General features: G+C 46.7%; 1 protein-coding gene across 35 annotated transcripts in view; it reads left to right on the top strand.

The window, feature by feature from the left end:
* Window positions 1-876: 876 nt before the first annotated feature.
* The window catches only part of MAPK8IP3 (mitogen-activated protein kinase 8 interacting protein 3), a 70,943-nt gene continuing 45,053 nt past the window's right edge, over window positions 877-26,766 (top strand). For 18 of the 35 annotated variants that reach the window (XM_027902702.1, XM_027902685.1, XM_027902678.1 and 15 more), the window contains exons 1-5: window positions 877-1,265; window positions 22,121-22,241; window positions 23,011-23,081; window positions 23,832-23,923; window positions 25,998-26,021. In XM_027902702.1, the coding sequence (XP_027758503.1) occupies window positions 948-1,265; window positions 22,121-22,241; window positions 23,011-23,081; window positions 23,832-23,923; window positions 25,998-26,021 (626 nt within the window). In that variant the 5' untranslated portion in view covers window positions 877-947. The remainder of the gene's footprint in view (window positions 1,266-22,120; window positions 22,242-23,010; window positions 23,082-23,831; window positions 23,924-25,997; window positions 26,022-26,766) is intronic. The other 17 variants (XM_027902709.1, XM_027902707.1, XM_027902712.1 and 14 more) reach the window with 2 other exon arrangements.

The following is a 26,766-nucleotide window of genomic DNA, read 5'->3' as shown; positions in this document are numbered from 1 at the left end:
GAGACGACTAACATGTATGGAGCAAAGGAATGTCCTGATTTTCATAGATACTGGGAAAAGACTTGCAAGTCTGAAGGTGTTTGGAGGTTTTGCATTAATAATTGTGTTCCAAAATTAGGTTCTAATACTCTTCTGGCTGAAAGCTGTCCCCTCCCTCCAAAGAGTCCTTCTAGATCGGGCCCCTGATTGGAAAACACCTGATTTGGATGATGCTTTGTATGTTTTTGTGGGATGATGGAGAGATGGATGGTCGGAGAGATGGAGAGTCTGAGCCCGACCCGGTTCCTCCGCCGCACCGCGGGTCGAGGACACTGCGGCTGAGCTCTCCTGTGACAGCGGGAGGGAAAAATGGGGGAAAACTGACTCGTTTGTGACCTTCTGACCATTTACTTTGAAAGACCTCTCCAGTCTGTAGCTTGCTAACATACCCAGGGACAGCTTCTTTTCCCCCGAATCCTTTGGTTTCTGGGGTGCAGGTCAGGCTGTGGAGATGTGGACGTGGATGTCAGCGGGGATGAGGCAGTGGGCCCCGAGCAGAGCACTGGACGCGCCAGGTGTCTAAGGCGGGTGCCGAGGGGCGATGGCGATGGCCCCGCGCCTGCGCTGGCTCCCGGCCGCGCTCGGTGTCCCTGTGCGAGCCGTCCCACGCGTGCCAGCGCCCCGATGGCCCCGCACCGCCGCCTTTGTGTGCCTGGGGGGCTCGGCGGAGCGGGCTGGCTGCGGGCGGGCTCGGGACGTCGCTGCTCGCCGTGTGCTGCCGCCAGGAGCCGGAGCCGCGCTGCCGGAGCGCCCGATCCGGGGATGCTCCGGGCGGGCCGTGACGCGGCGGGCAGGGCGGGGCGGGGCGGGGCGGGGCAGAGCCCGGCGGCAGCGGCGGCGGCGGCGGCGGGGCCGAGGGGAGCGGGCGAGCGGAGCGCAGCGGAGCCGGGGGGCTGTCGGCCGGCAGGATGCTGGAGATCCAGCTGGACGATGGCGGCGTGGGGGGGTACCCGGGCGACGATTACTGCTCGGGGTCGGTGATGTCGGAGCGCGTCTCGGGCCTCGCCAACAGCATCTACCGCGAGTTCGAGCGGCTGATCCACTGCTACGACGAGGAGGTGGTGAAGGAGCTGATGCCGCTGGTGGTGACGGTGCTGGAGAACCTGGACTCGGTGCTCACCGACAACCAGGAGCACGAGGTGGAGCTGGAGCTGCTGCGGGAGGACAACGAGCAGCTGCTCACGCAGTACGAGCGGGAGAAGGCGCTGCGCAAACAGGCCGAGGAGGTGAGCGCCGCCGCCCCGCGACCATCTTGGGCCGCCGCCGGGCGGGGGCACCCGGGGCGGGGGAGCGGGGGGGCCGCGGGGCTGCGGCGGGGCCGGGGCTCCGTCCCCCCGATCGCCGCCACCGGCGGGTCCCTCCTGCTCGGGGGCGGCCCCGGAGCAGCGGCCGCCGGTACCTTCTAGAAGGAGCGCGGGGGCGGGCGCAGCCCCTCAGGCGGGGGCTCCGCGGGGCTCTCCCCGCAGGCCCGGCCCGGCTCCTCCGCTGCACCGCGGGCCCGGGGCCGCTGCGGCGGAGCTGCCCTGTGTGACAGCGGGAGGGGGAAGAGAAAACCCCCCGAACCGAAATAGCTGCAGTCCCGCGTATTTGAGGAATTAGGAATTCGCTTTGTGCAGTGCCAGCGGCGTCCGGAGGGGTCGGCGCGATTTGGGATTTAAAAAAATAGTTTTTAAAAAAGGATAATTTGTGCAGCGTCCTGGCTTTCTCAATGTCAGCTGTAAGCTGTTTGTTTAGAACAAGGAATTGGCTTTAGAGTGTGACATCTTATTTTTGGAACTTCTTTTTACCAAAACTACACCTTGAGCCTTAATAAAATAGTTCCCAGGTCAGCACCAGCCGTTTCCTGGAGCGTGGATGCGCTCCCGGGAGAGCCGGGGCAGGGCTGCCCGGCCGCGGGAGTGGTGAGGAAGTGGCTCATGAGAGATCCAACCCCTGTGATGGAGAGGAACAGGAATCCTCGGGTTACAGAGACTCGGATGTAGACAAAACACAGGGGAGGTGACCTGTGCTCTGTCATCTTCCTGCATCTGCGCCTGTCCCTGCTGAAATCCAGAGCATCCTTTCAGCCTTAAAGGCTGGGAGCCATAGGCACTGCTGTTCCGCCTCTGGGAGTGACAGTCTGTGAGCTGGGATAGAGATTGGTGGTGCAAAAAAGTCTACCCTCACCACATCATCTCCGTTTCACTACACAGCTTCTTAAAAAGAGGATTTTTTTCTTTTAGACTAAGAGCAGAAGATTCAAAATTCTGTAGTCTTCCTAGTTCTGATTTGATAAGGGGTAATTAATAAAATAAGTGGTAAGTAATGAAATAGTTATTGAATTGAAGAACAGCATAAAACACTTGTAAAGCACATGCAGGATTTTCATAAACATGTTCTTATTGCATAATAATCACATGCAGGAATATTGGTAACTCGATGGGGAGGACACTTGTGGTCCATTACTGATACTGAAAGCAAGAGCCAGTCAGTGAAAAGTTTTAGTCCTGAGTTTTACTTATATATTAATGGACTAATAAATAATCTTTTAAAATTCTTTTAAATGCATGTGGGGGTTGAAAATTGATTCTGGGTACATGAGACTTACTGAATGTTGTGTAGAGACAGTGTTTTGCAGCTTCTGAGAAAGAATAATTTTAAAAGTGCACTATTTATGGGGGGAAAATGGGGTTTGGAATGATCTTGCCTTTTTGGACCAGAGATGATTTCTGTTCTTGAGTTAATAGATACAGGATGTGTTTCCTGGAAGCAGATGTAGTGACAGCAGTTACGTTCCCTGCAAGGAAACCTGGGAACTGTGGCAGAACACTGTTGGCTGATGCTGCTGCTGATCATGATACTGTGTTATCCTTACACACAGCTCAGTGTAAGTGGGAGAAAAAAGTGTCTGCAAGGAGACTTGTTACCAGAAAGAAATAGATTATGTGCTTCTTATGAGAACAAATGAGTATTCTGCTGCTACGAAGTCCCTGTTACAAGGTCATACATGGAATACATGGCTGCTGTTTTCCTCAGTATATAGCAGAGGACATTATTTATCTGCACCTCTTTCCCATGTGGTGCTTACTGTGCAGTAAATTACACATTATGGGGGTGAAAATCTGTGTATGACAGGGAATTCTGCTGTGCACCACGTAACTGTACACAACCAAAACCCAGAAGACTGTTTTTCCTCCCAGTACATGGATTGCTGCTCTGAAACAAAGCCCATAGTGACCAGGGACAGTCCATCCCATCTCTCCAGAATCATCAGCCTCCTGGGCTATGCCTTAAGTCTTGGGTGAGATCTCCACTTCTAACTGGGAGGATCCGCCCCTGGGAACAGGATTTGACCTGTCTTGATTCCTCTCAGTGTATGAGTGCCAATTACGACAATTAAAGTGACACTGAGAGGTTGGAGATGAAAAACTGCTCTGTTCTCTTGCAATATCCTGTCAAAGGACCCTGAGTTATAATTCCTTTATATTAGTTTATTAGTTTCAAAATAACTGGAACCACAAATGGGCACTGTTCTCTGGCATTAAAATGTGTGTTGTACTGCCTGGTTACCACTGTGCAGAGCCATCACACCTTGCTGGTTTTCATCTTTATGCTGCAGTTGTGCACAAACAGACTGTTACAGGTATGATTTGTTAAATTAGGGTTGTTTCCAGCAATCACAGAATCATAGAAACATGGAATGATTTGGGTTGGAAAGATCATCTAGTTCCAACCTCTCTGCCATGGGCAGGGAAACAACTTTTCACTACATGCCATAAAGGAAAGTTTGCCTTCTCAATACTCCTCTCTTAAGATGATTCTATGTATTGTCTTTTGAAACAGTCTTTGCTAAAAGCAAATTACTGCTTTATTTTCTAAACACTTGGGCTGTAGTGGGTTTTCCTCTTGGCCTAAAGTAGGGCAGCAGAAGCACCTAAGCAAGTGGACTGAGAATAGAAGTTCCTTGGCATGAGGCAGTGCCATCAGTCACTGTGATTGCGGGGCTCAGTACGCAGCATTGCCGTTTCCATGGCCTCTGAGCTACTGAAGATGGGAGATTGCACCAGATGTTTAGTGGTTTTGTTTTCTTCCATCTGTTTCATATTGCATGAACTTAGGATACATATGTATGAATGTGGGATGATTATTGCTGGTGTGGAGTGGTGTTCTGTGGAATCACAGACTCCCCTGGTGTGTGTGTGACCCCCTGAGATCTAGTCCCACACCCCAGCTCAGGCAGAGGCAGCCAGAACAGGTTGTCCAGGACTTGCATCTGATGAGAGTTTGAGCATTTCCACCGATGGAGACTCTGCAGCCTCTGTGAGCCATCTGTCCCAGTGTGTGACCCCTTTCAGGAAAAACATGGATCCTTGTGTTCAGATGGAATTCCGTGTGCTTTCCCTCGTGCCCATTTCCTCCTGTGCAGAGCACTCAGGCCCCCCATCCTCGCTGCCTCCCAGCAGGTACTTGAGCACACTGGGCAGACCTCTGGAGCAGCCCCAGCTCTCTTGGCCCCTCCTCCGGTCCCATTTATCACCTCTGTGGCCCTGGTGTCTGGGGTGTTGCACACTAACACAGGGCATTGATTTATTTATTTTTGCTGGCTAAGTATTTGGTTCAGCTTCATCTCTTAAGGAAATGAAGGTGTTGTGATTGCTCTGTTAGGAGCTGCCCCAAAGAACTTAGGAAGCTGGTGGCTGCTTTTAGACACATTTGTTAAAAAATAAGGTTACTTACCTTTTTTGAGTGGTTTTTTTCTTTGGTTGGTTTTTTGTCATTTGTTTTCTTGTGGTTTGGTTTTGGTTTTGGTTTTTTTTGGTGAAAATTGAAAGAGAAAGGCCAGGTGAGCATCCTGCCTGGTGAAGGGACAGGCAGAGTTGGCAGCCTGCAGGTGATGGGTGGCAGCAGGGCAGTTGGCATGTGAGTCTGGAGTGGGTGGGTCCCGCATTCACATACTGTTGCTTCCTTGGGTCTGCTCAGGGGCCATGTGGGGGTAGAGCTGAGACAAGGAAAGGGCCAGGGGACACCTGCAGAAATCCCCAGGGCAAACAAGCCTTACTGGGTCCATGCTTAATGGGACATTTTGATTTATGCAAGCTGCTTTCCTGATGTTCTGGATTCTTCCTCTCTTGAGGCCAAACACTGTGTGCCCTACATGCATATTTCTGCAGAGGTTTTTCCTCACATTGGGCACCGATGCCGAGGTGAGTGTGCACCTGTGAGTTCACATAAAGGCTTTCACAGGGGTGGTTGGGGTACATTAATGTAACTTTCAGGAAAGCCAGGTGGGCCTCTGACAGGTGGGAGGTGCCTTCAGACCTCTTGTTGCATGAAAACTGCTTCTAGGGAAATTTGTATCCCAAGGGGATATACAGGCATGGTATAGAGGTGCTGATCAGGAGGTCTGGCCCCTCCAGAAAGGCTTCTGTAGCTCGTGTTCTGCACTGTGGCAGTCCAGCACCTGGGAGCAAACTCCACTGGAATGTGTTTGGGAAAACCTCTGTCTCAGAAGGCGTGGCTGTTGTTCCATACCCTGACTCTCCTGCTGGCTGGAGGAGGTAATTCACTCTAACCTGTTGCTCAAGCAAGGTTGCCCAGAGCAGTGTTTAAGTATATCCAAGGTTGTGGGAGATTCCCAGTACCTCCCTGGGCAACCTGGGCCAGTGCTCGTAGGGAAAAATGGTTTTCTGATGTTGACAGGTAACCTTCTGTTTTCCAGTTTGTGCCCCTTGCTTCTTGTCCTGTCACTGGGCACCACTGGAAAGGGCCTGGCTTCATCTTCTCTGCATCTTCCCTTATCCTGCCCCTTTGTTATCCTTGTGGCCCTTCCCTGGGCTCTCTCCATTCTGTCCCTGTCTCTCTTGTACTGGGGAGCCCAGCACTGGACACAGCACTTTGAGATGTCTTCAATAGTGTTGAATAGAGTCTCCCCTTGACCTGCTGGCAAAATAGCCTAGGACACCTTTGCCTCAGGGGCACAGCGCTGGCTCATGCTCAGCCCAGTGTCCACCATCACCTCCCTTTTTTGCCAAGCTGGGTGACCCCAGCACGTGCCTGTGCTCCCCAGGTGTGGGATGTGACCTGTGAAAGCCCTTTGCTGGCACTGCCACTGTAGGACTCTTATTTGAGAGATAATCTGGGTGTCATCCTTTCCCACTTCCAAAAACAGCAGCGTCCCCATCTGCGGCTGGCATGTAGCCGTGGCCATCACTCCTCCCCACAGTTTGCTGTTTGCATTGTTGCTGACATGATAAGCACGTTCACTTATCAGGAATTTATTTTTAGGTAATTGTAAAGCTCCGATGTTTTGTTTGAAGATCAGTGACAGCATTTTGGGAAGACATGGTCCTTTGTGAGAGGCACTGTGGCTTCCACAGGTACCTGAAGAGCTCTCCAACTGGGTGGCAATATGGTGAGCTTGCTAGCTCCTGTCTGCATCTCAAACAGCACAAAGGCTTGTGAAAATGCCCCCCTTTGTTAAGGGATGCCTTGAATATTGTCCCTCCTGCTACCCTAATTTCCTTTAGGGAGATGGAGAGAAAGGATGACAAAAGTGATGCTGTGGGCTCCAGCCCCTGGTGTTCTCCACTGTAAGTGCTTTTTCCTCTCCTGCTTTGTATCTGCTTTCTCTGTGGAATGACTCGAAGCCTGGGAAGGCACTTTGTTTCCCCGCCATGAAACCTGACCTTACAAATAGCTGATTAATGGGAGCCTCTGCAACCTGATGGTGACCTCATAGCATCCCAGGAGGAAGGCTTTGGGGAATAGCAGAGACCAGATCAAGAAAGGATTTGCTTTCATCTGGATCCTTTGAACAATAGGCTGGTGAAAATAATGGGCAAGTATGAAAGGCAGGCTCACTGGGTACCAGATCTGTCTCCATATCCTTTTAGGTCCTCTTGGTCCATTCCTCGAGCCTGCAGGCACTGCCAGATTTCACCCGTGAGCAGCAGAGTCTGTGTGGTTATTAGAGGGTTATTCCGATTTACCTTCAGTCCTCTTCTGCAATTGTCTTAATTTACGAAAGCTGTTGGTTGTGGAGAAACCAGTTTCTTCATTTTCATCAGAAATACTGTGATACTTGCAATGATTTTTTTCTGCTGAGCAGGCAAATGTTGACTTACATATTCATGATACTTTCCTCCTTGCTTTTTTCCAAAATACATCCATTTAGTTGTTCATAAGTAGAAAGCAACACAAGTGTGAGCATCTGTAATGATCCCACCATGTCATCTGGGTGAGACAAATCTAATGTTATGGGGATGTCAGCCATGGTGTCTCAGTTTTCTCTGATGCCTTTTGTCAGTGATTTGACTTGAACGTGATTCAGAATTGATCACATTATTGTAGGTTATAATTAAAACTCAGCAACTGAAGATAATAAAATAAATTCCATACATTTAAAAGTTACAAACAGGAAAAGATGTTTCTGGAGATTTCTATGTTTCAAATATATATATATTTGAGTAGGCAGGGTTAGTTATTTTACATATAGATTAATGTTCTCTTTTCCCTCTGAACTAGTAAAATAAACTCACTAGCCATCCTTACAGCCTCCTCATGATGTCTTCAAGCTGAATTATCTGTCCCCAGGCTGAATTGTCTTGCCTTTTGTAAACATAACTAATGTCGTCAGATAACTTCTACAACAGAAGTTGCTTAATAAAGAAAATATCTTTGTGTTTCAAGCACTGCTTATGTCATACAAATACATATGTATTAGACAGGCAGGTTCATAGAAATTTTACTGTATAAAAGATGTAACTTTCTACCCCATGGTGTGCTTGATTTGTGGAAACCTCCACCTTGCACCCTGTGCAGAATAAACGATGTCTCTTCTCTGAATTAAGCTCTGTTTTGGTGTTTAGAATGCTCCTAAAATCAGGTTTTGGCCTACGATCAGCACATCCCCTGCATGAAGGATTGGCGATCCTGGGATTCTGATCATGCCTTTCCTTACAAAACCTGTAGCAATAAAACTAAAAAAGATTGTAAGCTAAAGATTCACCATCCTATCTTGTATCTCCTGATGCAGGACTAGGATCAATGTTATGCAGATAACAGTGATGGAGATAATTGCTTCCTTCCCTTGAAGGTGGACTGGGGGCATTTAATGGGGAATAATTCAGTTATGCCTTTTCTCTGCTCCACTGCCTCTGCCAGCAGCAGGGGGGTTGGCTGCCGTTCTGGATCAGGTCCTGTCCCCCCACTGACCAGGGCAGGGACCATGTGCAGAGGTTCCAGAGCAGCCGCTGCTCTCTTCCGTTTCCACGCTGATCCCAGTGCTGTGGCACCTGCCCGTTTGCCTCCTGCTCTGTGCATGGCTCCCTCAGGAGTGGGGGGATGCAGTGCGCAGCTGGCTGTGGAGCGGGGTGGCAGCATGGATGGAACGGGGCTGGCAGCAGTGATGCATCCTGAAGGATGCAGAATGTGCCGGGCTATTCCCGGACCTTGGCTCCCGTGGGATCAGCTAGTGCTGCCTTGGAGCTGCAGAAATGAGGTGTGTCCTGCTGCCAGTGAGAAGCCAGGCTGTTCCGATGGAGGATACCCAGTGCAGACTGAGAGCACAGGTACAAACTGTGATGCTTTGGGGTTGGGCAGAGGAAACCACTCTGAGACAGACAGAAGCAGCTTGTCTTTCCCTCGTCTTTTTTTATCTTCTCCCCATCACAAGTTTGTGTGCAGAATAGGTATTTTTGGTGAAAAATGTACATTTTGTTAGCATACTAGAGATGATGTTATAGGACCAACAGCTGTTGGAAAGCCACTTGCTAAAAACATTATTCTAATCTTTTCTAATAAATGGTATGAATTCTACACTGAGATGAAATTTCTTAGAGACTCTTCTGTTTACAATTTATTAAATTTTATTAATTCAGAGGAGGCTAACAGAGGGAATTTGGGATTCTGTCTTGCAGTGGAGACTGACCGTATGATACGTATTTTTAAATCGCTTCTCTACGAGGAATCAGGCTTTCCACATGTAATGCCCATCAGTCCTTGCCATCTGGTAACCTTACTTTATTCTCACTAATCATGGAAGGGAAAAAATCTATATCCAAACACAGATCCTTCATACAAATCCTCTTAATGTCACTCAAGCTTATAGCACTTACTGATATTCATAAATACCAATGCGTTACTAAAAATTGCCTTTAAAGTAAAATAGCGAGCACTGTGAGCTGTTACTTTATTTAACAAGCAATTCAGGATAATATTCTGAATGTGAGTTCATGATGATGATGGGGGTGATGGCCAGGTTTCCCCTCAACTGGGTTAACTGCGTGAGTCAAGTTGTGATCCCCAAATGGGCTTTGATGAGAAGTTTTTTTTCTTTGTGCAGTGAAACAGCTGCTGCATTTTCCCTTTCTGTTCATGGCTCTGCAGGTGGATTTGTCAGTGATACTGTTGGGATGTGCCAGATACATGAAGGAGAAGTTACTCCTGGGGTTCATGAAGCAGAGTTGTAAGAGAAAAGCCAAGGAGGTCTGGGAAGATTTGACCTTACTGCCACTGCAGATGGAAGAGGCCTTAAATCTCGTCCGGTTCCACCCCCTGCCATGGACAGGGACACCTTCCACTATCCCAGGTTGCTCCAAGCCCTGTCCAACGTGGCCTTGCACACTTCCTGGGATGGGGCAGCCACAGCCTCTCTGGGCAACCTGTGCCAGGGCCTCCCCACCCTCACAGCTGAGAATGTCTTCGTAATATCTAACCTAAACTTGCCCTCCTTCAGCTTAAAACCGTTCCCCCTTGTCCCATCAAGGCTGGAAAGGGACTGTGATGACTGAAGTGTTTTTTTGTGATGAATGAAATTTCAAGAGAAGTGCCCAGACAGTCTTCACCTTTCTGAGAGTGATGCAACCTTCCATCTAGCAGAGGCACCTTTGCACCTCTGTTCTTTCTCTTGCCCACTGAGGAGGATGAAGATGGCCCACATCTTCATCACTGTCAATTGTCACTGAGGAGGAGGCATAGGGTGTCCCAGCTGAGAGGAACTGCTCTGTTCCTGTTCTTATCTTCTGTGCAGTCCTGGAGCTCCCATGGGGCGTGCGGGCCAGTCTGGCTGCTCTGCATTGGCTTCAGGTGGTGAGGTGATGTCTGAGCAGCCAGCTGGTCCCTCTCCTGCCTTTCTCAGGGGAAACCTGCTTGGCATTTTCAGGAGACCGTGCCATGGTACTTGAGCACTTCCCATTACCACTCTGTGTGTGAGCCTTGTAGGCTCAGGCTGTGCCACGCTATGCCTGTCACACATGCTCAGCTTGTGTCACGCTGGCTGTGTCCTGCCTTCTCTGTGCGAGGACGGGCAGGTGTGTGCCGGCTTGACGTTACATTCATCTGCTGCTCCATCAGCAGAGCTGTCAGCTCTAGTCCAACCTTTCAGAGACAGAGCATCACTGGGAGATTGCACATGGATCTCAGGGAGACTGGCAGCTCGTCTGTGTGTCCAGGGACACCACACCTGGGCCATGGCTCACACGGTGGGGCTTTGTATTTTGTGGTAGAACATCCCTTCTCTTCAAGGAGGTGGTCAGCTTTCTGAAGGGGTGCATCAGGTCTGCAGTTTACCTCGCAAGGCTGTTGGGTGGCAAGGTGTCTGCAGTGATATCCGTGAAGCCTGGCAGGACAGAGGGCTTTAGTTCAGGACTCAGTGGGAAGCACTGGACCTTTTGCTCCTGACCTGGATTGTGACATAGTCTCCGCTGGTCGTGGACAGCTGCTGGTGTCTATCTAGTTGGAAGGGACCTGCTCACGGCAGAATGTGGTGCTCAACTGAGTCTCACAAAAACAGTTTCAGGCTCTTATTTGTCTTTCCTGTTCTACCTAGGCCTTGACCATCCCACCCTCAGCCACTCCACTTGGTGACATGAACATGAGTTCTACTCAGTGCCAGAGCAAACCTGCTTGTCCCCAAGAGGGGAAGCATCAGAAGAGGGCTGCCTGCCCTTCCACCTGCAGGGTTTTGTGGAAAGGTTTTTCTGTTGAACACATGCCGGGTTTCTCCCAAAAGATAATTGTACATAGTAATTATAAATCCTGATTTAAAACAGGAAAATTTACTGATCTGTTAATGGTTGGATATTTTCAAAGTGTATGGCCCAGAGGCTTTTTGTCCTGTTTGGGTTTAGGGATTCTGTGCTAGAAGAAGGACTGAGAAAGCTCACTGGCAATGTGTTTACGTACAGCATGTATGGGAGGGATGTACAATGTGATGTACCACACATTTAGAAGAACTTGGTTATGGAGAAGGAGCTTCTCTTCCCCATGATGGGAAAAGGTTTCATTTTGGGATGTTTTACCTCTGTCTTTCACCAATCAATGATAGCTTTGGAGAAGAACACAAACATATGTTTTGGGTGAGCTAAACCAGAAATCTCTATTTATGAGCAAAACCGGAGAATTTTACCTTGGAGGGGCTTCCCAGCACAGTGTTTCAGCAGCTCCAGGGACATCACAGAATCATTTGGGTTGGAAAAGACCTTCAAGGTCCAAGTCCACCCTTTGACCTATCACCACCTTGTCACCTAGACCATGGCACTAAGTGCCTTGTGCAGTCATTTCTTGGACGTCTCCAGGGATGGTGACTCCACCATGGGCTTACCACGCTGCTCCTGGACAGGAGTTGGGGTTGTCCATCAGGTGATGGCTGTTGGCCTTGTTCCTTCCTTAGTGACTGTGGCTTCAGTGGGGAGCTGTTCCCCCATTCTGGGCACCTGCCCTCCCACCAGTTCTGCTGAAGTCTCCATGGCTGATGTGCTGCTCACTTGCACGTGGTGGTTGGCAGATCTCCTGCTCACTTTGTTACAAACTTTTAAATCTGTAAAAAAATTACCTAAACACCTCTCAGGATAGCTTTGTGGTTTAGCAAAATTTTTCATCACAACCGCCTTTTGTAGCAGCATTAAATGCAACTGCAGCATCTTTGTAAATTCCACTTGTTTGAACCACTGCCCATATTTCACTAGCCCCATCTTTGTGCCCCCACCCTGCTTGCTTTCCTTGCCATCCCTTCAGCTGAGTGGCTTTTGTGGTGGGTAGTCTGAGTTCAATCAGAATCACCACATAATTTGCACCATAATGCCAGATACAAAAATATATACAAATATATTTTAGCTCTCACAGATGAAGACAGTTTACACTATCAGCTTGTGTAGTTTTGACTTTTTTCCCTTTTACGATGTTTATTCCATTAGTATTTGTTTCACTGTATGTGGTTGGTTATCCATGCTCTGTCTCTGCTGAACGTTTAAAACCAGTGCATCAGTGTATTATCTTCCTGAATGGAGGCTTATGCAAAGCTATGCAGGAGGCAGAAAACTTCAGTAGTGACTTCAATAATGCAATGTCATATGTGAAAAAATACAGAAAATATTTAGGAAGAAATTAAGAACAGGGAGGGCAAAATTTGGACAGTGATTGTTGGATGCTCTACACTTGCTCCATTTGGGGTATGATTATCGCTTTGAATTGAGGCAAAATTAGCATCTATGTTCTTGAAATAAGGAAACTTACCTTAAACTAGTACTTTTCAGGTAATTTTACTGGGAAGATCTCTGTCCAAGTGCCCAGCTTCCATAGTACAGCCTGCTGTGGAGGCAGTGTGTGAAGCAGGAGGTCATGCATGTCAGGACGTGATGGGTGTCCAGCATCTACTCAACCTGTTAACACTGAATGGTATAAACTATGTTTATGCACACACATTAAGGTGATACTAGTATTAAAAATGTAGGTAGCTAGAGTAGGTATAGCTACACTGCTGGGCACTGTCTTGGTTTGAGTTACTCCATACTTGAACCCTATGGACTTCTTACTGCACGGTAATTTTTGCACCAAATCTGTAGCTGGTTTGCCTCCAGCATTCTCAGGAACACCTACTCTTCCTTAAAACTCAGGGCACTAGCACTGGAAGGGACTTCCTGAGTCAGCATGTCCAGTCCCTGGGTATTGCAGGTACTTGAGTTGCATAATGTGTTTCATAAATATATCAAGCTTTGGCTTAAAACCATTAGTTAAATCTCCTACCTCTACTTCTTCCTTCCTCTAAATTGCAGTGGGATTGTTTGTTGGGTTTTAATTCATGGCCTGGCTTGTTCTTGTGCCGGCATTGTCCTTTACTATTAGTGAGTTTTTGCCCTATCAAAAATTTATTTCTTTGTTGTGTTAATGGGAGCTGGTCGTGTTCCGTCTGGTCTCTGCTTGCTGTGTGCTGGAGCCAAGCTCTGTTCCCTTGCCAAAGAAGGCAGGTTTGCTGGGCTGTGTCATGTGTCCTGCTAGCGTGGAGGTGCCCATGTGTCACCTGGCCAGGCTAGTCCTGTTTTAGAGATTCCCTCATCCCCTTTTCTCTGAGTGACCCTTCGCCATATCTGGTGCGTGGGTGCTTGGGCCGATCCTCTCTGAGAGGCAGGAGGAATAACAGGTGATTTTCCAGGGACATCTCACCTATGTCTGAGCTATGAATGCTCTCCATGAGTGCCCCAGTGTCACATGGCCTTTTCAAAGTGCTAGTGATGAGGTTTATGGGAGGGCTGTCACCTTCCCTGGCACAGTCCAGTGCTGTTGGTGTGATCCAGAGTGGCGAAGGTGGCAGTGTGTCCATCTCCTCTGTGCCCTCCTCAGCTGCAGTTGCCCCTGGCCCAGAGCACGTCACTGTGGGGCTGATTAACTGATGGTTCTGTCATCAGCTTCTTCTTCTCCACCCTCCTCCTCACACCAGAACTGGCTGTTTGCAGATGCATGCCCGTGCTCTCGAGTGCTGTTCAGCGTTGCTCTGGTCTCCATCAACATCCAGCTTTTCCTTATGATACTTTGTTCTCTTTAGTGGCACCTCCTGGTCTAGTGTCATCTGCAGGATATCTGCAGTCACACCTCCTTTCCATCAGACCACCTTGATGGAAATAGGGTCAAGGCTGTTCTCAAGGCCAACTGTTCAACTGGCTGCCCCATCCCTTCTTTGTGCACCCCTTTCCTTTCCTGCATCTGCTGTTCCAGTTAACGTCATTAGTCTCACTGGGAGATGGCAGCTTCTGGATGAACAAACATGGTCTGGGGCAGAGCTGGAGCGGGGTCCAGGGGACAGGAGAGTCCTCTGTCTCTCCTGGCTGTGCTGGAGGAGCAGGCCAACTTCATGGGGAGCATTGTAAGAGAGCAGTGATCCTTCTTTGGGAAAGGCTCAGATCCTTTGGAACAGGAATATGGGAGATTGTAATCTTTGCATACATTGACAAAAAGACATTTAGTTCACAGAAGACACTGGAAGTCCCATCTATGACTATCGAGTATTTAGCAAATGAAAGGTGTCATTTTGACTTCCCAAAGTTGGCAGCAGGAACAGAAATCTTTTATCCCCAAGCTTTGCAGATATAAAGGAAATGTTACTTCACTAGAAGGTTGTATGCTTCCATGGAGATTGGAACGTTCCTTCAGGACTGCATTTATCTTCGAGGATAGCAGGTATTGCAACACAGGTCATAACTCAGAGCATCTTTCTATCATGAAACTGTGTACTGTGAGTCCTTCTGAGCTAATGAATTCTAAAAACTAAGTTAAAAGTACAGTGAAAATTACATTATAATGTGTTCTCTCCTACGATAATTTGGCCATTCTGCTAATAAATGGCCTTGTTCACTGTCAGCTTTACTTGAGGGCAGAGACCTCAGCCAAGGAAAGCTGGTAGTTATTTTCCCATATGAAATGCTTGTTTATGTGTGAGCGTCTTCATGTGATTCAAGGTTATGTATCTTAAGTATTCAATATAAAGTGATTATTATAATAATGCATTTCTAGTATAAAATTCCTCCTGGTCCCAAGGCTAACGTGTAGTACATGCTGTACTGGGAATATGGTTTGAACTTTAAGCCAAGCTCTGCAATGAAAATACAGGTATTTTTATATCACAGCTGCCACAGCTGTGATGGCATAATGGCCAAATACACCCAAAACGAGGAACCCTCAGAGAACACAACCAGAGACATTAAAGAACACAAAGAGCAGAGCAAGGGACATTGGAGAACACAGCTGGAATTTGCTGAGATTTATGATAAGCGCAGGATAAGGTTTTGAACAAATATGAAATTTGAGTTGGTAAATCAGTTACCTGTGAGTTTTAATAAGTGTGGTCTAGTTGGGGTTTTAAATTGTTTTTTCTTCGTGTCACAGCTGCAGTGGCCTTCTGTTCAGCTTGTGGCGTCAGTGCGGTGTGGGAGGGTGAGTCTGGCCTTTTGAGCTGTGTGCTATAACACTAATGCTTGAGACAGCATCTTCTGTTTGCTGGAGCTGAGATCCTTCGGAGATGGAGAAGACACAGTTTGTGACCAGAATTTACACTTACTGAAGGTGTGTTTTCTTGTGGCAGCAGGATCAGGGGTTCACTCTACAGGTGCCATGGCCACGATGTCCTGGAGCAGGGTCTGCTGAAGGCAAGGGCCTTCCAGGAGGAAGGCTGGCACTGTATGGGTCTGTAACCTCAAGGCACTGAGGAGCAAGATGAGTGATAGGTGAAATGCAGGGAGCCCCTTTTTACCTGCATGTGACACTGCTCTCAGGGAGCCCAAATGATTCTAAAATTCATGCCATGTTAGGTACAGCAGGATAGAAGTGCAGGTATGTTTTTATTACGGGGCGGGGGGGGGCTTCTGGCAATGTTTTCTTATTTGTGTGAGGATCCATTTCAGCTGTTGAGACCAGCAAGGGAGAGCAGCTTTAAATATTTGTAAAGTCTGTGTTTTCCCAAGGGACACACTAAATATGTATCTTCTGCTTCTCTTCTTGATAGAAACTGGGAATGTTTTCATGCAATGAAGTCAAAGTAACATTGGTGTAAGGCAGACAACTCAATTTCTTAACCTTCTACTTCAGCTTTGCTAAATGAATGACTTTATATAAATGCCTATAAGGATAAAAAGCTGAACATAAAATCACATAATGGTTTGGGTTGGAAGGGACCTTAAAGCTCATCTCTTTCCAACACCCCTGCCGTGGGCAGGGACACCTTCCACTCTCCTAGGTTGCTCCAAGCCCAGTCCAACCTGGCCTTGGGCACTTCCAGGGAGTCAGGGGCAGCCACAGCTTCTCTGGGCAACCTGTGCCAGGGCCTCCCCACCCTCACAGCCAACAATTCCTTCCTGATATCCATCTAACCCTGCTCTCTGGCAGTGGGAAGCCATTCCCCCTTGTCCTGTCCCTCCATCCTTGTCCCCAGTCCCTCTCCAGCTCTCCTGGAGCCCCTTTAGGCCCTGGCAGGGGCTCTCAGGTCTCCCTGGAGCCTTCTCTTCTCCAGGGGAACCCCCCCAGCTCTCCCAGCCTGGCTCCAGAGCAGAGGGGCTCCAGCCCTGAGAGCATCTCCATGGCCACCTCTGGAATCTCTCCAGCAGCTCCACGTCCTTTGTGCTGAGGACCCAGGGCTGGAGGCAGCTCTGCAGGTGGGGCCTCACCTGAGCGAAGGTGAGGGGCAGAATTCACTCCCTCTTGCTGCTTCCCGTGCTGAGAGGAGGAAACCAGAGCTCAGCTTTCACCTTCAGCCCTGCGAAGGCCAGGGGTGGGGTCTGAGCTGAACCCCAGCGCTCCCTTCACCTACCCCCACTGCACACACTGCCAGCCACCACAAATTAAGGCCATGTAATGAGATTTCTGCATCTCTGTGTGTCTCTGCTCAATTCCTCACTGATGTGATGTGATGATTTCTGATGATTTGGTACTATTTTTAGCCATTTTCTTCCTCCGCAATAGGCAGGAAAGCAGAAAGCCGAACAATCTGCATTGTAGCACTGCTCTTCTTTATCCTTAAAATGATTTTATGCTAGATATTTTCCCTGTAAAATGTAGTATATGAGCCATTGTTGTTTGCCATAATGTAGCGTATGAGCCATTGTTGTTTGCCATAATCCTGGGTTATTACAGACTAGTGATCGTGCTTGAAATCTGGGGATGGAACCTAGCAGAAAAAAATGCATGTGACTTATTTTTATATCTTGCTGTTTAACACTCCAGTTCTCCTAGATGACTGAGGTGATTAGCTGTTTCATTGTTCATATTCAGAACATATTCATGTTCACATTCAAATTATTCCTTGAAATTAAATGTAGAGGCTCTGGAAAAAAAAGAGAAAAAATAGTAAAAGTATTAATGCTGTGGTCAGCCTTGAGAAGTCCTGTGCATGGAGGCTGTTTCTGCTGCCAGTGCACCCACTGAAAGCAAAAAAAGAGTACTTTTTCTTAAACATCAGTGGAATTCTCTGGTTCATTTTATTTCTGTTTTCTAAATGTCTTTACTGCATCTCCGTCCATCTGGAGCTGGGAGCTGTGAATCCCTGAACTGAGGTTCTGAGCTGAGCCCCATGCAGTGAAACCATCAGGGAAAACCAGTTGCAGTACCTGGCCCTGGGAATGAGAAACCACTGAAATCAAGGGCAGCTGCAGCAGCAGGCTCAGCCTGGGATGCTTCACCAGCACCAGATTTTTTTCTTGCCTCTTGGCAACACTAAAGTGAAAGAATGTAGTCAGCAGATTTGCGATGCAGTTTTAAAACTGGTTGTTGAGATTGTGCCACAGTGCTTTGTGGATGGTGTATTTGGTTATTTTAGACTGTAATTTAAAAGACCATAAGGCTATGCTGTTTGATTGTTTCTTTGCGGTTTTTTTCCCCCTACTTGACTTCATACTGACAGAGGGCAGGATTAGATTGGATCTTGGGAAGAAAGAGGGAGGGTGATGAGGCCCTAGCACAGATTACCCAGAGAAGCTGTGGCTGCCCCTGGATCCCTGGAAGTGTCCAAGGCCAGGTTGGACTGGGCTTGGAGCAACCTAGGAGAGTGGAAGGTGTCCCTGCCCACGGCAGGGGTGTTGGAAAGAGATGAGCTTTAAGGTCCCTTCCAACCCAAACCATTCCGTGATTCTATGCTCCTGTTAAATATATTTATGCTTATAATGAAGCAAGAGTAGCATCTGCAGTGTCTGCTTTCAGAAGTCGTTGGAATTTTACTATCTGAGGCCAGAATTATGGATTTGATTCCTGTGAATATTCTTTGCTGATTAGCAAGTGTGAGTAAGCATCCACAGAGCTTCATGTTTGTGCATCAAACATCTGTGTAGCATTTAGGTAGGATTGTTGGGGCACAGACTGAGATGAAAAACACAATAAGCAAGAATAAATGAGAGGGATTCTTTTTCTGTTATATCTGAGTTTGGTGCTTTTTGTACATATTACAGCCGGAAAATGTTCTAATGGGAAGGAGACTTCCAAGTTAGTGTCCCGTCCGCCTGGTTATTTTTAGGAGGTTTAAAGATTTGGGGTGTTATGTGGGTTCCTCTTCAAGTTCCTGAGAAATTCCCACAGCTTGATCAGGGCCAGGATTGTATCCCACCTCTGAAAGAAATAGAAGAAGTGAAATGCCTCTGGGTGTTTATTTACTGAGTTGCATTCACTCAATAACGTGTGCTTGGCAGTATGGCTGCCTCTGGGAGCCTGGTTAATCAAAAAAAGTTTAAAAAAATTAAAGCACTTTATCCATTTTGTGTTCTCTGTTTCTCCTGCCCTGATCTGAATTTCCAGCACCATGGGAAGGTGGGGTTTGGAGCAGGGAGCACCATGTGCCAGGGGATTTGCTGTGTGCTGGGGATACACCTAGTGGGTTGAGTTTGGGCAGGAGGGAGGTTGGAGCCAACCTGGCTGCTCATCTGGGCCACCTGCAGCCCCACGATGTGGGCCATGAGCCACAGCTTGAGACCTGTGGCACAGCACTGTGCTGGGCATGAGGCACTGCCTCTGCTGTCTGTCTCTGGAGGCTGCTGCTCACAAGAGTGGCTCACATGAACCTCAAGTGCCTGCTTTTCCCAACCTTCTGATACTGCTTAGCTGTGCTTGTGGCTGTGCTCGCATCTCTGAGTAAAGTCAGTTGGATCTCCGCTGCTTCTGGTGGCTGGGGTGACCTTTCCCTGCATGCTGTGTGGAATGTCTGCTGCGGGCTTATGGGGAGAGAATAAAGCCTGCCTGGACACCCTGGTGCCACGAAGGATGAGCAGCAGTGACAATGATAGCTCTGTTAGGAACATCTTCCTCGGGCACAGCCCTGTCAGGAATCCTCTCCTTCTTATCCCACTGCTCTGGCTGGTCACTTCACTCTGGATTTGGGACTTTTCTGGCTCTCAGAGCTTGTGATGTGCAGGGAGAAGCTCAGGTGAGATGGGCCCTGCTACAGGAGCAGGTACAAGATGCTGCAGAGCCCTTGGGCCACTACACAGGAATGCATTCGATCTCCTCAGCACCGGGTGGGCTGTTCTGCAGTGCTTTTACCCTAAGTGCTGCTCTGCCCTCCAAACACTTAGGGCAATATTAATTTTTAATGTCACTGTCTCTGTGTCTCTTTTCCAAGTGTTTAATTGATTTCTAGTTTTATGTTTCTTTGATTACTTCTAGGTTGCAAAATAGACAAGTCTGAGGAAGAAGACTGAGCCACATTGTAGAACACTTAATCTTTCAGTCAGTTTTCTCTGAATTAAACCAGAACAGCAGTAGCAAATCCAGGAATCCTATTAGATGACCTATATAATGGGAATAAAATTGAGCTTGTACCTTCTTTTACCCTCTAATTTACTGTTAAGAAATCTGTGAATGTTTTCCTTAATGTCCATTCGTTTTTATTACTGTTAAACCCCTCATTCCTGCCTGGCTGGGATGCATGCTCCTGGCTGGAGAAATGGGAGCAGGAGAGTGGTGAAAGCTGAGCTGCTGTGATGGGATGGAGGTTTAGCCCTTGGCTGGAATTAAAAGGGTTTGTCAATAGAGCTTTAGCAGAGAATGATGCCCACAAAACCCTGCAAGGAGGTGGAGATTATACTAGGAAAAGGCTCTTTGTTGGGATAGCTTCCTTCAGACTCCAAATGGAACAAGTGAAACTACTGCTTCTCAGCTCTGTTCCTCAGTGTCACTGTGTCTGTTAGGATTTCTTTTCCTGTTTTATTTACTATGAAATTATATTGTTGTTCTGGAAAAGGTTTCAGTAATAAATTTGCAAATGTACAAGCAGGTTGCTTTATAAATCTCTTAAAATCCATAAAACAGGTTGCTGGGTGAGTGACTAAGGGATTTCAGTGTTTAATTGACATCTCAGGAAAGAAACACTTAAAAATCTAAACCCTTGTACAGTCTTAAAATTTAATTAATAAGTAAATATTTAGCTTCTGAGATGACTCCTTTATAGGGGAAAAAGGGTACTGCTGGTATTTCTACAAAATGCTGTGCAAAATAGCTGTAAGTGGGGAAAACCCCCACACCCTTATTACAATAAATTTGGGGGAGGAAGGATGATAAAGGTAAAAGCCCAGTTAGAGATTAAAGGTACTGCAGAACACCAAGTGCAGGGAACTGAGATGTGGCTAAAGTGTGTTTGATTGTTTCTATAAATACAGGTATGTAGGAATGCAAACTGAGTCACCGCTCCCAGGAATTTACTGAGCAGTTTTAAAAGTCTGCAGGAATAATAAATGATGTGGCTTTCAGTCATCTGCAGGGAGAGCATCCAGTTCATAATGACACCTCCAGTGTCCCTGCTAATAATTCCAGTAAAAGCAATAGGGAATATGCGTGGGGTTTATCCCGAGAGTGCAGCCAGACACTGTGCAGATTGGTTCATGTGCAGAATTTAACAAATAATCTTACTGTGCATTTAAATGTGTTTATTTCCCTGGGAATATTTCTCACCAGAGTCTGTCTCTTTTGGAATACAACAAGGCTTTACTTTGTTAAATTGAAATTCCCATGCCCTTCTGAGCAGTGGTGTTTGTGGAGAGAGCACTTCCCCCATGTAGAGGACAGAGGAGGGGAGAGAGGGATTTTCCTCCCCAGTATCCATGATTTTAACCAGCTGTTGAATCTGTTGGGGCTGGACCTAAGGAGGATAATGCAAACAGATAGGGAGGGAGAGAGGCAGGGCCAGGAGCAAAGCCTTGTGAGCTCCTTGCAGCCCCCAGTTACTTCCTGCAGGCTCCTCTTGGTCCATAAACATCTTAAAGGAGGATTAAAGCCCTCTTGGCTTTACTTCCTGCTCCCTCTTGTCCTCAGCAGCTCCGGATCCAGGGCTGCCCCAGCCTCAGCTGTGCTCGTGCTGCTCAGCTGACAGGTTGATGTTCTGATTACTGGACTGGTTGGTAGAGATGATGCTGTACTTTAGGCTTTTTTGGATGGAACTATTCAGGAGTAATATAACAAGACTCTAATTTCTGTTTCTGTAAGGCCAGGCCAAGACTTGTTCTGTGGGTGGTATCTTGTGTCCTTGTAAGCCTGGTGGTACCGTATTCAGGCTTGGTTTGCTGGGGAGATGTGTGTGCTTAGTAGAGCACATGTTCTCTGAGCCTTAGGCATTTTCCCACCAGTCTGTGTCAGGGGTGGTACTAGAAGCAGCTCTGTTTCTGAACCTACACATGTAGATTATGTGTCAGGATAGTGTTGGTGTTTAGTGCAGAAAACCTCTGGTGACCATGTACCACACAAGAATCAGGCAAGTCCATGTATATGCAGAGATGTGGAGATGCATTCACTTCCCAGAAACCCTTCTTAGTTTCAATATTTCATGAAAGTACCTGTGGTTCCAACTACTGTCAAGAGCTGTGTAATACCCATTGACTGCGGTGGAGCTGGGTGGAATATTCCATGTGTTTTACTCTGCTCTGGGTGCTGGTGCCCGTAGCAGGGAGTGACTAAATCTGGGTCAGAAGTGACAGTTTACAGAAAGAACATCCTGAAATGAGGTATTTTCCTGTTGTGTTTTCACTGTGAAATGAGTATATCTGTAAAATCATTCCTTCAAGCCCGATGTTCTGTGCAGGAAGACCAATGTTGCTGAAGATGATAGAGTTTACAGAACTCATGTTGGACCATAGTTTGTATATTAATTACACATTAAAGATAACAATATTTTCTCATATAAAATAGACTCTTTGGCTTGATAAAATGCTATTGTGCTAATTACAGTACTAAAAAAGTCTTATTTCCTATTGTGTTATTTATATTTTCCCAGCTTTATTTTTTTGTGAAGAGAAGTCACATAGGGCAAACCCATTTTATATGTAATCCTCATCTGTGCCTCCTCCTCTGCTTCTTCCCTGTGCAGAAGTTCATAGAGTTTGAAGATGCACTGGAACAGGAGAAGAAAGAACTACAAATCCAAGTGGAACACCTTGAATTTCAGACTCGACAGTTGGAGCTGAAGACCAAAAACTATGCAGACCAGAGTAAGCAAAGCTGTACACCAAACACCATTGTACACATTGCCTTCCACACACATACAGTGCTACTTTAAAAATAATTTTCATACTTCTTCTTTGGTTTAATGTAATTTTCACAAAGCCTGAAATGTCTGGTTACCTCTTACTTCTGAGCCTTCTAAAGGATGGGATGTATCCACACTAATTCAGTAGCGACTGCATTGCTTTTCTTTTGTGGGGCAAGCTCAGTCTCTCCAGGTGCAAGACTTGGGCCTTGGGAACCTGTTTTCCGGTTTTTCCTTGTCTCTGAATAGAACCTTTCATTTTTTTTCTCTTATAAAACCCATCACCATTATTTGCTTGTTTATTTGTTTATTTTTACAAATACTTTCTTAGCATGTACAGCTGTGGTTTGCTGACTGGAGTTCCCTTCAGAATTCCTTGTTTTCTTGTCCAATCCTCCTGCTCCTCTAGTAGCCAGAAGTGCCAGTTCCAGAGGACAATTTAAATTGTTGTCAAACTGAGACACTTACGGGGCACTGGGCTACTGCTCAAAAACTTACGTGGTTTTTTGCACTTTATTGTGCAAAATTGCTGGTGTTGGGAACATGCAGGTACCCAGGAACTGAGTTTGTGATGAACACCAGATCCCACAACCTGCATTATTCTGCTTCTGTTTGTTTTATTCCATAGGTATAAATTAATTTCTAATCAAATAGGCTTTGTTTGCCAAATATTTTATTTTGAGAGCCTGTTAGCTGTGTGGTAGCTGATGGCTGGGATTCTCTCTTGGCAGTTTCTCGACTGGAGGAACGTGAATCAGAAATGAAGAAGGAGTACAATGCTCTGCATCAGCGTCACACAGAGGTTAGAGTGTCATCTTGCTATTTCTGAATAAATAAACTCTTTGTCTATACTTAAAGCCATGTCAGAGAATTCAGTTTTACAATCCTAGTGATGACTAGAGCTTCTGAATTTTGAGAACATCAGAAATACCTGACTGGAGGTTGTAAAGTGGATGGAGCCAGGCTCTGCTCAGCAGTGCCCAGTGGCAAGACTGGAGACAACTGGCACAAACTGAGACACTCTGAACATGAGTAAGAACTATTTTACTGTGAGGACAATGAGCACTGGCACAAGTTGTCCGGAGATGTGTTGGAGTCTCCATCCTTGGAGATATTCACAATACACCCAGATGCAGTCCTGTCAGCCTGCTCAGGGTGGCCCTTTTTGAGCAGGGGGTTGGACCTGATGGGCCCTAGGAGGTTCCTCAGCCTCAGCTGTTCTGTGATGCTGTGCACAGTGCCCCACTACCACATCTCCCACTGCCAGTGAGCCTCCAGGAGATGTTTTATGTTGGTTTTAGATATGCTCTTTCATAGCTTTTCTGTTATGAGATTCAGCTGAAGTAATTTCTGACACAATTTCTGTCAGATTTCCTATCAGATTATACTTAATATCATCACTTGTATCATCAGCTTAGAAGACAATAGCAAAGACAAGGAAATATGCAAAACCCCCCGGGAAACTGGAAATGAGTGCTGTAGAAAATGAAACAAAAGCAGAAAACGAGTCTTTCCTTCTCCGTTTGCCTCATGTGCTTTTCTCCCCTCCCAGATGATCCAGACCTACGTGGAACACATTGAGCGATCCAAGATGCAGCAAGTTGGGGGCAATAACCAGACGGACGGCAGTGTCCCTGGGAGAAGGTAGGGCCACGACCTCTCCATGTAACCTGTGTCACCTGGGAACTTACACACTGAGCGTGTGTGTTTGAGAGAGAAGCCAGAGCAGGACCTTTCCCTGGGGATGTGGACTGTAGCAGAAGCTCTTTTTAATGGGTTCTGGGTGAGTTGTGGGTACCTTTTTTAAGGCTTGATGACGAGGAGCTTTGTGCATTGTGTTATGAAGCTGAGGCTTTATCATGCTGCTGTTGATGGGGCCTCTGGAAAACACCTTTGTATTCTCAGGTAGCATGTAAAGGTTTACCTATAGAATGGATGGAGGTGTCAAATGAAGTGTTCGTGTGTGTGTCTTTGTAGGTGGGACAGCCAGAAAAACTGTAGCAATGAAATGCATTAGCCATTATAGGATTTTTTTCCCCCCTTGTTCCTTCAAGCGAAGTTTTCTGTCAGTCACTCACCCAATAAACCTACTTATGTCAAGAAATTGATTTTCCTTCCTTCCTGCAGTATTAAGGTTTTGACTAGAATTGGATTGTCTAAAATATAGGAATCAATTGAGAAAAAAAGAAAAAGCTGGATGACAGCTTTTGTGGACAGAAGAGACAGGCATGAGGGGTGCAGAAAGCTAGACAGGACATGGTGTAAGTGTTCATCTGTTCATAAAATCTCCCTTATCAGACTATTTTTCTTCCTTCTCCCTCTCGCAGTCTGGAAGTCCACAGTGAGCTCCCAGAACACGATCTGATCTAGTGTTATAGCTGGAATGGGATAAGCATGTTAGGCTTGTTTCCCTCCCCACTTAACCTTCTGGAAATAAGAATACCTGTGGAAGTGTTTACCCAGTAGAATGTAAAAGTACCACAGGCAAAACCAAACTTAGGCCTTTCTCTTTTAAAGGGTCAGTCCTATATGCTCCTGCCAGCTTGAATCATAGAATTATAGAGTATCCTGAATTGGAAGGAACCCACAAGGATCATCAAACCATTTTTAATGAGCTTTTCTTCCCTGACTTTCAAAGAAGTTGAAATTATATGTAGCTTTTTATATTATCATTCTATGAGAGAGCTGCACAGTGAAAAGTTGCTGGTTGTATCTACAAGACTGCCATACTCTGGGGTGAAGGGCAAAATTTTCATCAAGAATTGCCTCTTCATGTGGAGGGGGGGTCTCTGAGTAGTATAACTCAAGAATGGTTAACAGAGAAGGGGCATTGAAGGATGGTGTCCTTGGAAGTTGTCAACGTGACAGAGAATGTAGCAAAACGGAGATGTGACAGAGAGAATGTAGCAGGGAGGGAACCGAGAGTCTAAAAAAGGATTTGGTACTGAAGATAATGAAAAGGGACTAAAACTCCAGACATAACTTCAGCAGTATGTAAGCAATATTAAAGGCCAACCAATCCTGAGCTTAGCTTTTGCAATATGTATGAGCTTATTACACATGTTATAAAATGACTGCCTTATAGATAATAAATCGAACGCGCTTATTGATCGTGAGGTTGTTGTGTGTTCCTCCGCCCCCACATCTTCATATTGGAGAAGTCAGTTTTTTGCTAGTGTCGTTGGAGAGAAACACTCTATCTGTGAAAAGCCTCCAGTGGGGCTGTGATCTGAGTGTGTAGGAACTACCATTGGGAAATGGGAGTTTTTCCTTTACTTCCAGCTTTGCACCGTTAGCTGTGCGTGTAGCTCTGTATTTGCTGGGCTTGTGCACAAGCACCTGGGAGGGTGTGTTTTGATGTCCCTGCACAGCTGCAGGGGGCAACAGCAGTGTTTGTGGATTGTGGTGCACTGGGTGGGGGAACAGGCATAATTTCTCATGGTCTCTGATGCAAATCTGAATGGATTTATTTAAAATAAACGGGACTGGGGAGAAGTTTGTGCATCAGCTTTTGGGGGGTGTGGTATGTACCGATGGGTATCCAGGAGGAGTAATGAGTCTGGTGCTCACTTCCACGTGGTGTGGGTTGCAGTGCATGTGTACCCTTGTGTCTGTGGTAGGGTGCATGTTTGTATGACATTTGCTCTCTAATGGTTGTTCTTTTTGTCTCGCTTTTTGTGGGATTGCTGCTGTTTGACTGTTATGTTTGTCACTGCAGTCATCGCCAGTCCTGGAGGAAAAGGTAAATCCTATTGCTGCACCTGAATTTCATTAATCCAAGTGTTGGAGGTTGCTGTGGAGTGGTGACAGTGTGATGCTGGGGATGTCCTGTACTGGCATGTTTGCTCTCTGCATAAACTGGCCCCTGTGCTGGACTTGCTGGTTCAGGGGAGGTGGAGAGAGCCCCAGAGCTGGGATAACACAGCAGGGAGAACCTTGTGTATGCAAGTGCAGAGGATGTACAAGTTCAGTCCCAAAACAGAATCAGGTGTCTGGGATAGGACATTTGCACTTCACATCCCAGAATATTTTAAATTCACAGACCCATAGAATTGTAGAATATTCTGAGTTGGAAGGCACCCACAAGGATCATCAAATCCAACTCTTGGCCCTGCACAGGCACCCCAACAATCCTACCCTGTGCCTGAGAGCATTGTCCAAACGCCCCAAAGGCACTTCTGGCTGTGTGCTGGACAGGGAGTGCTGTGCCTGAAGCCTCCAAAGAGAGCAGTTCTCCTCTTAAATGGTGGCAAACAAACTGTAGTTTTGTTATGTTTTGTAAACTTTAGGATGTTACTTTTAGAACATCCTGACCCCAGGTTTTGTCTACTGCAAAATGTAGAGGAGTGCGCTGTTCACCTTGTAATTCAAGATGGAACTAACCAAGTGTTAAGACTCACTCAGTACTGGAAAGAATTGGGGGTATGAAGGCTACTACAGCACTCAAAGTTTAGACCAGCCCTTAGGATACTTTAAATTTCTTTGAA

Source organism: Empidonax traillii, unplaced genomic scaffold (genome assembly GCF_003031625.1).
Source record: "Empidonax traillii isolate 1590-97213 ecotype Southwest subspecies unplaced genomic scaffold, ASM303162v1 scaffold903:size462939, whole genome shotgun sequence".
NCBI classification, from domain to species: domain Eukaryota; kingdom Metazoa; phylum Chordata; class Aves; order Passeriformes; family Tyrannidae; genus Empidonax; species Empidonax traillii.
The sequence above is the reverse complement of the archived record's forward strand: the minus strand, read 5'-3'. Positions and strand labels throughout refer to the sequence as shown.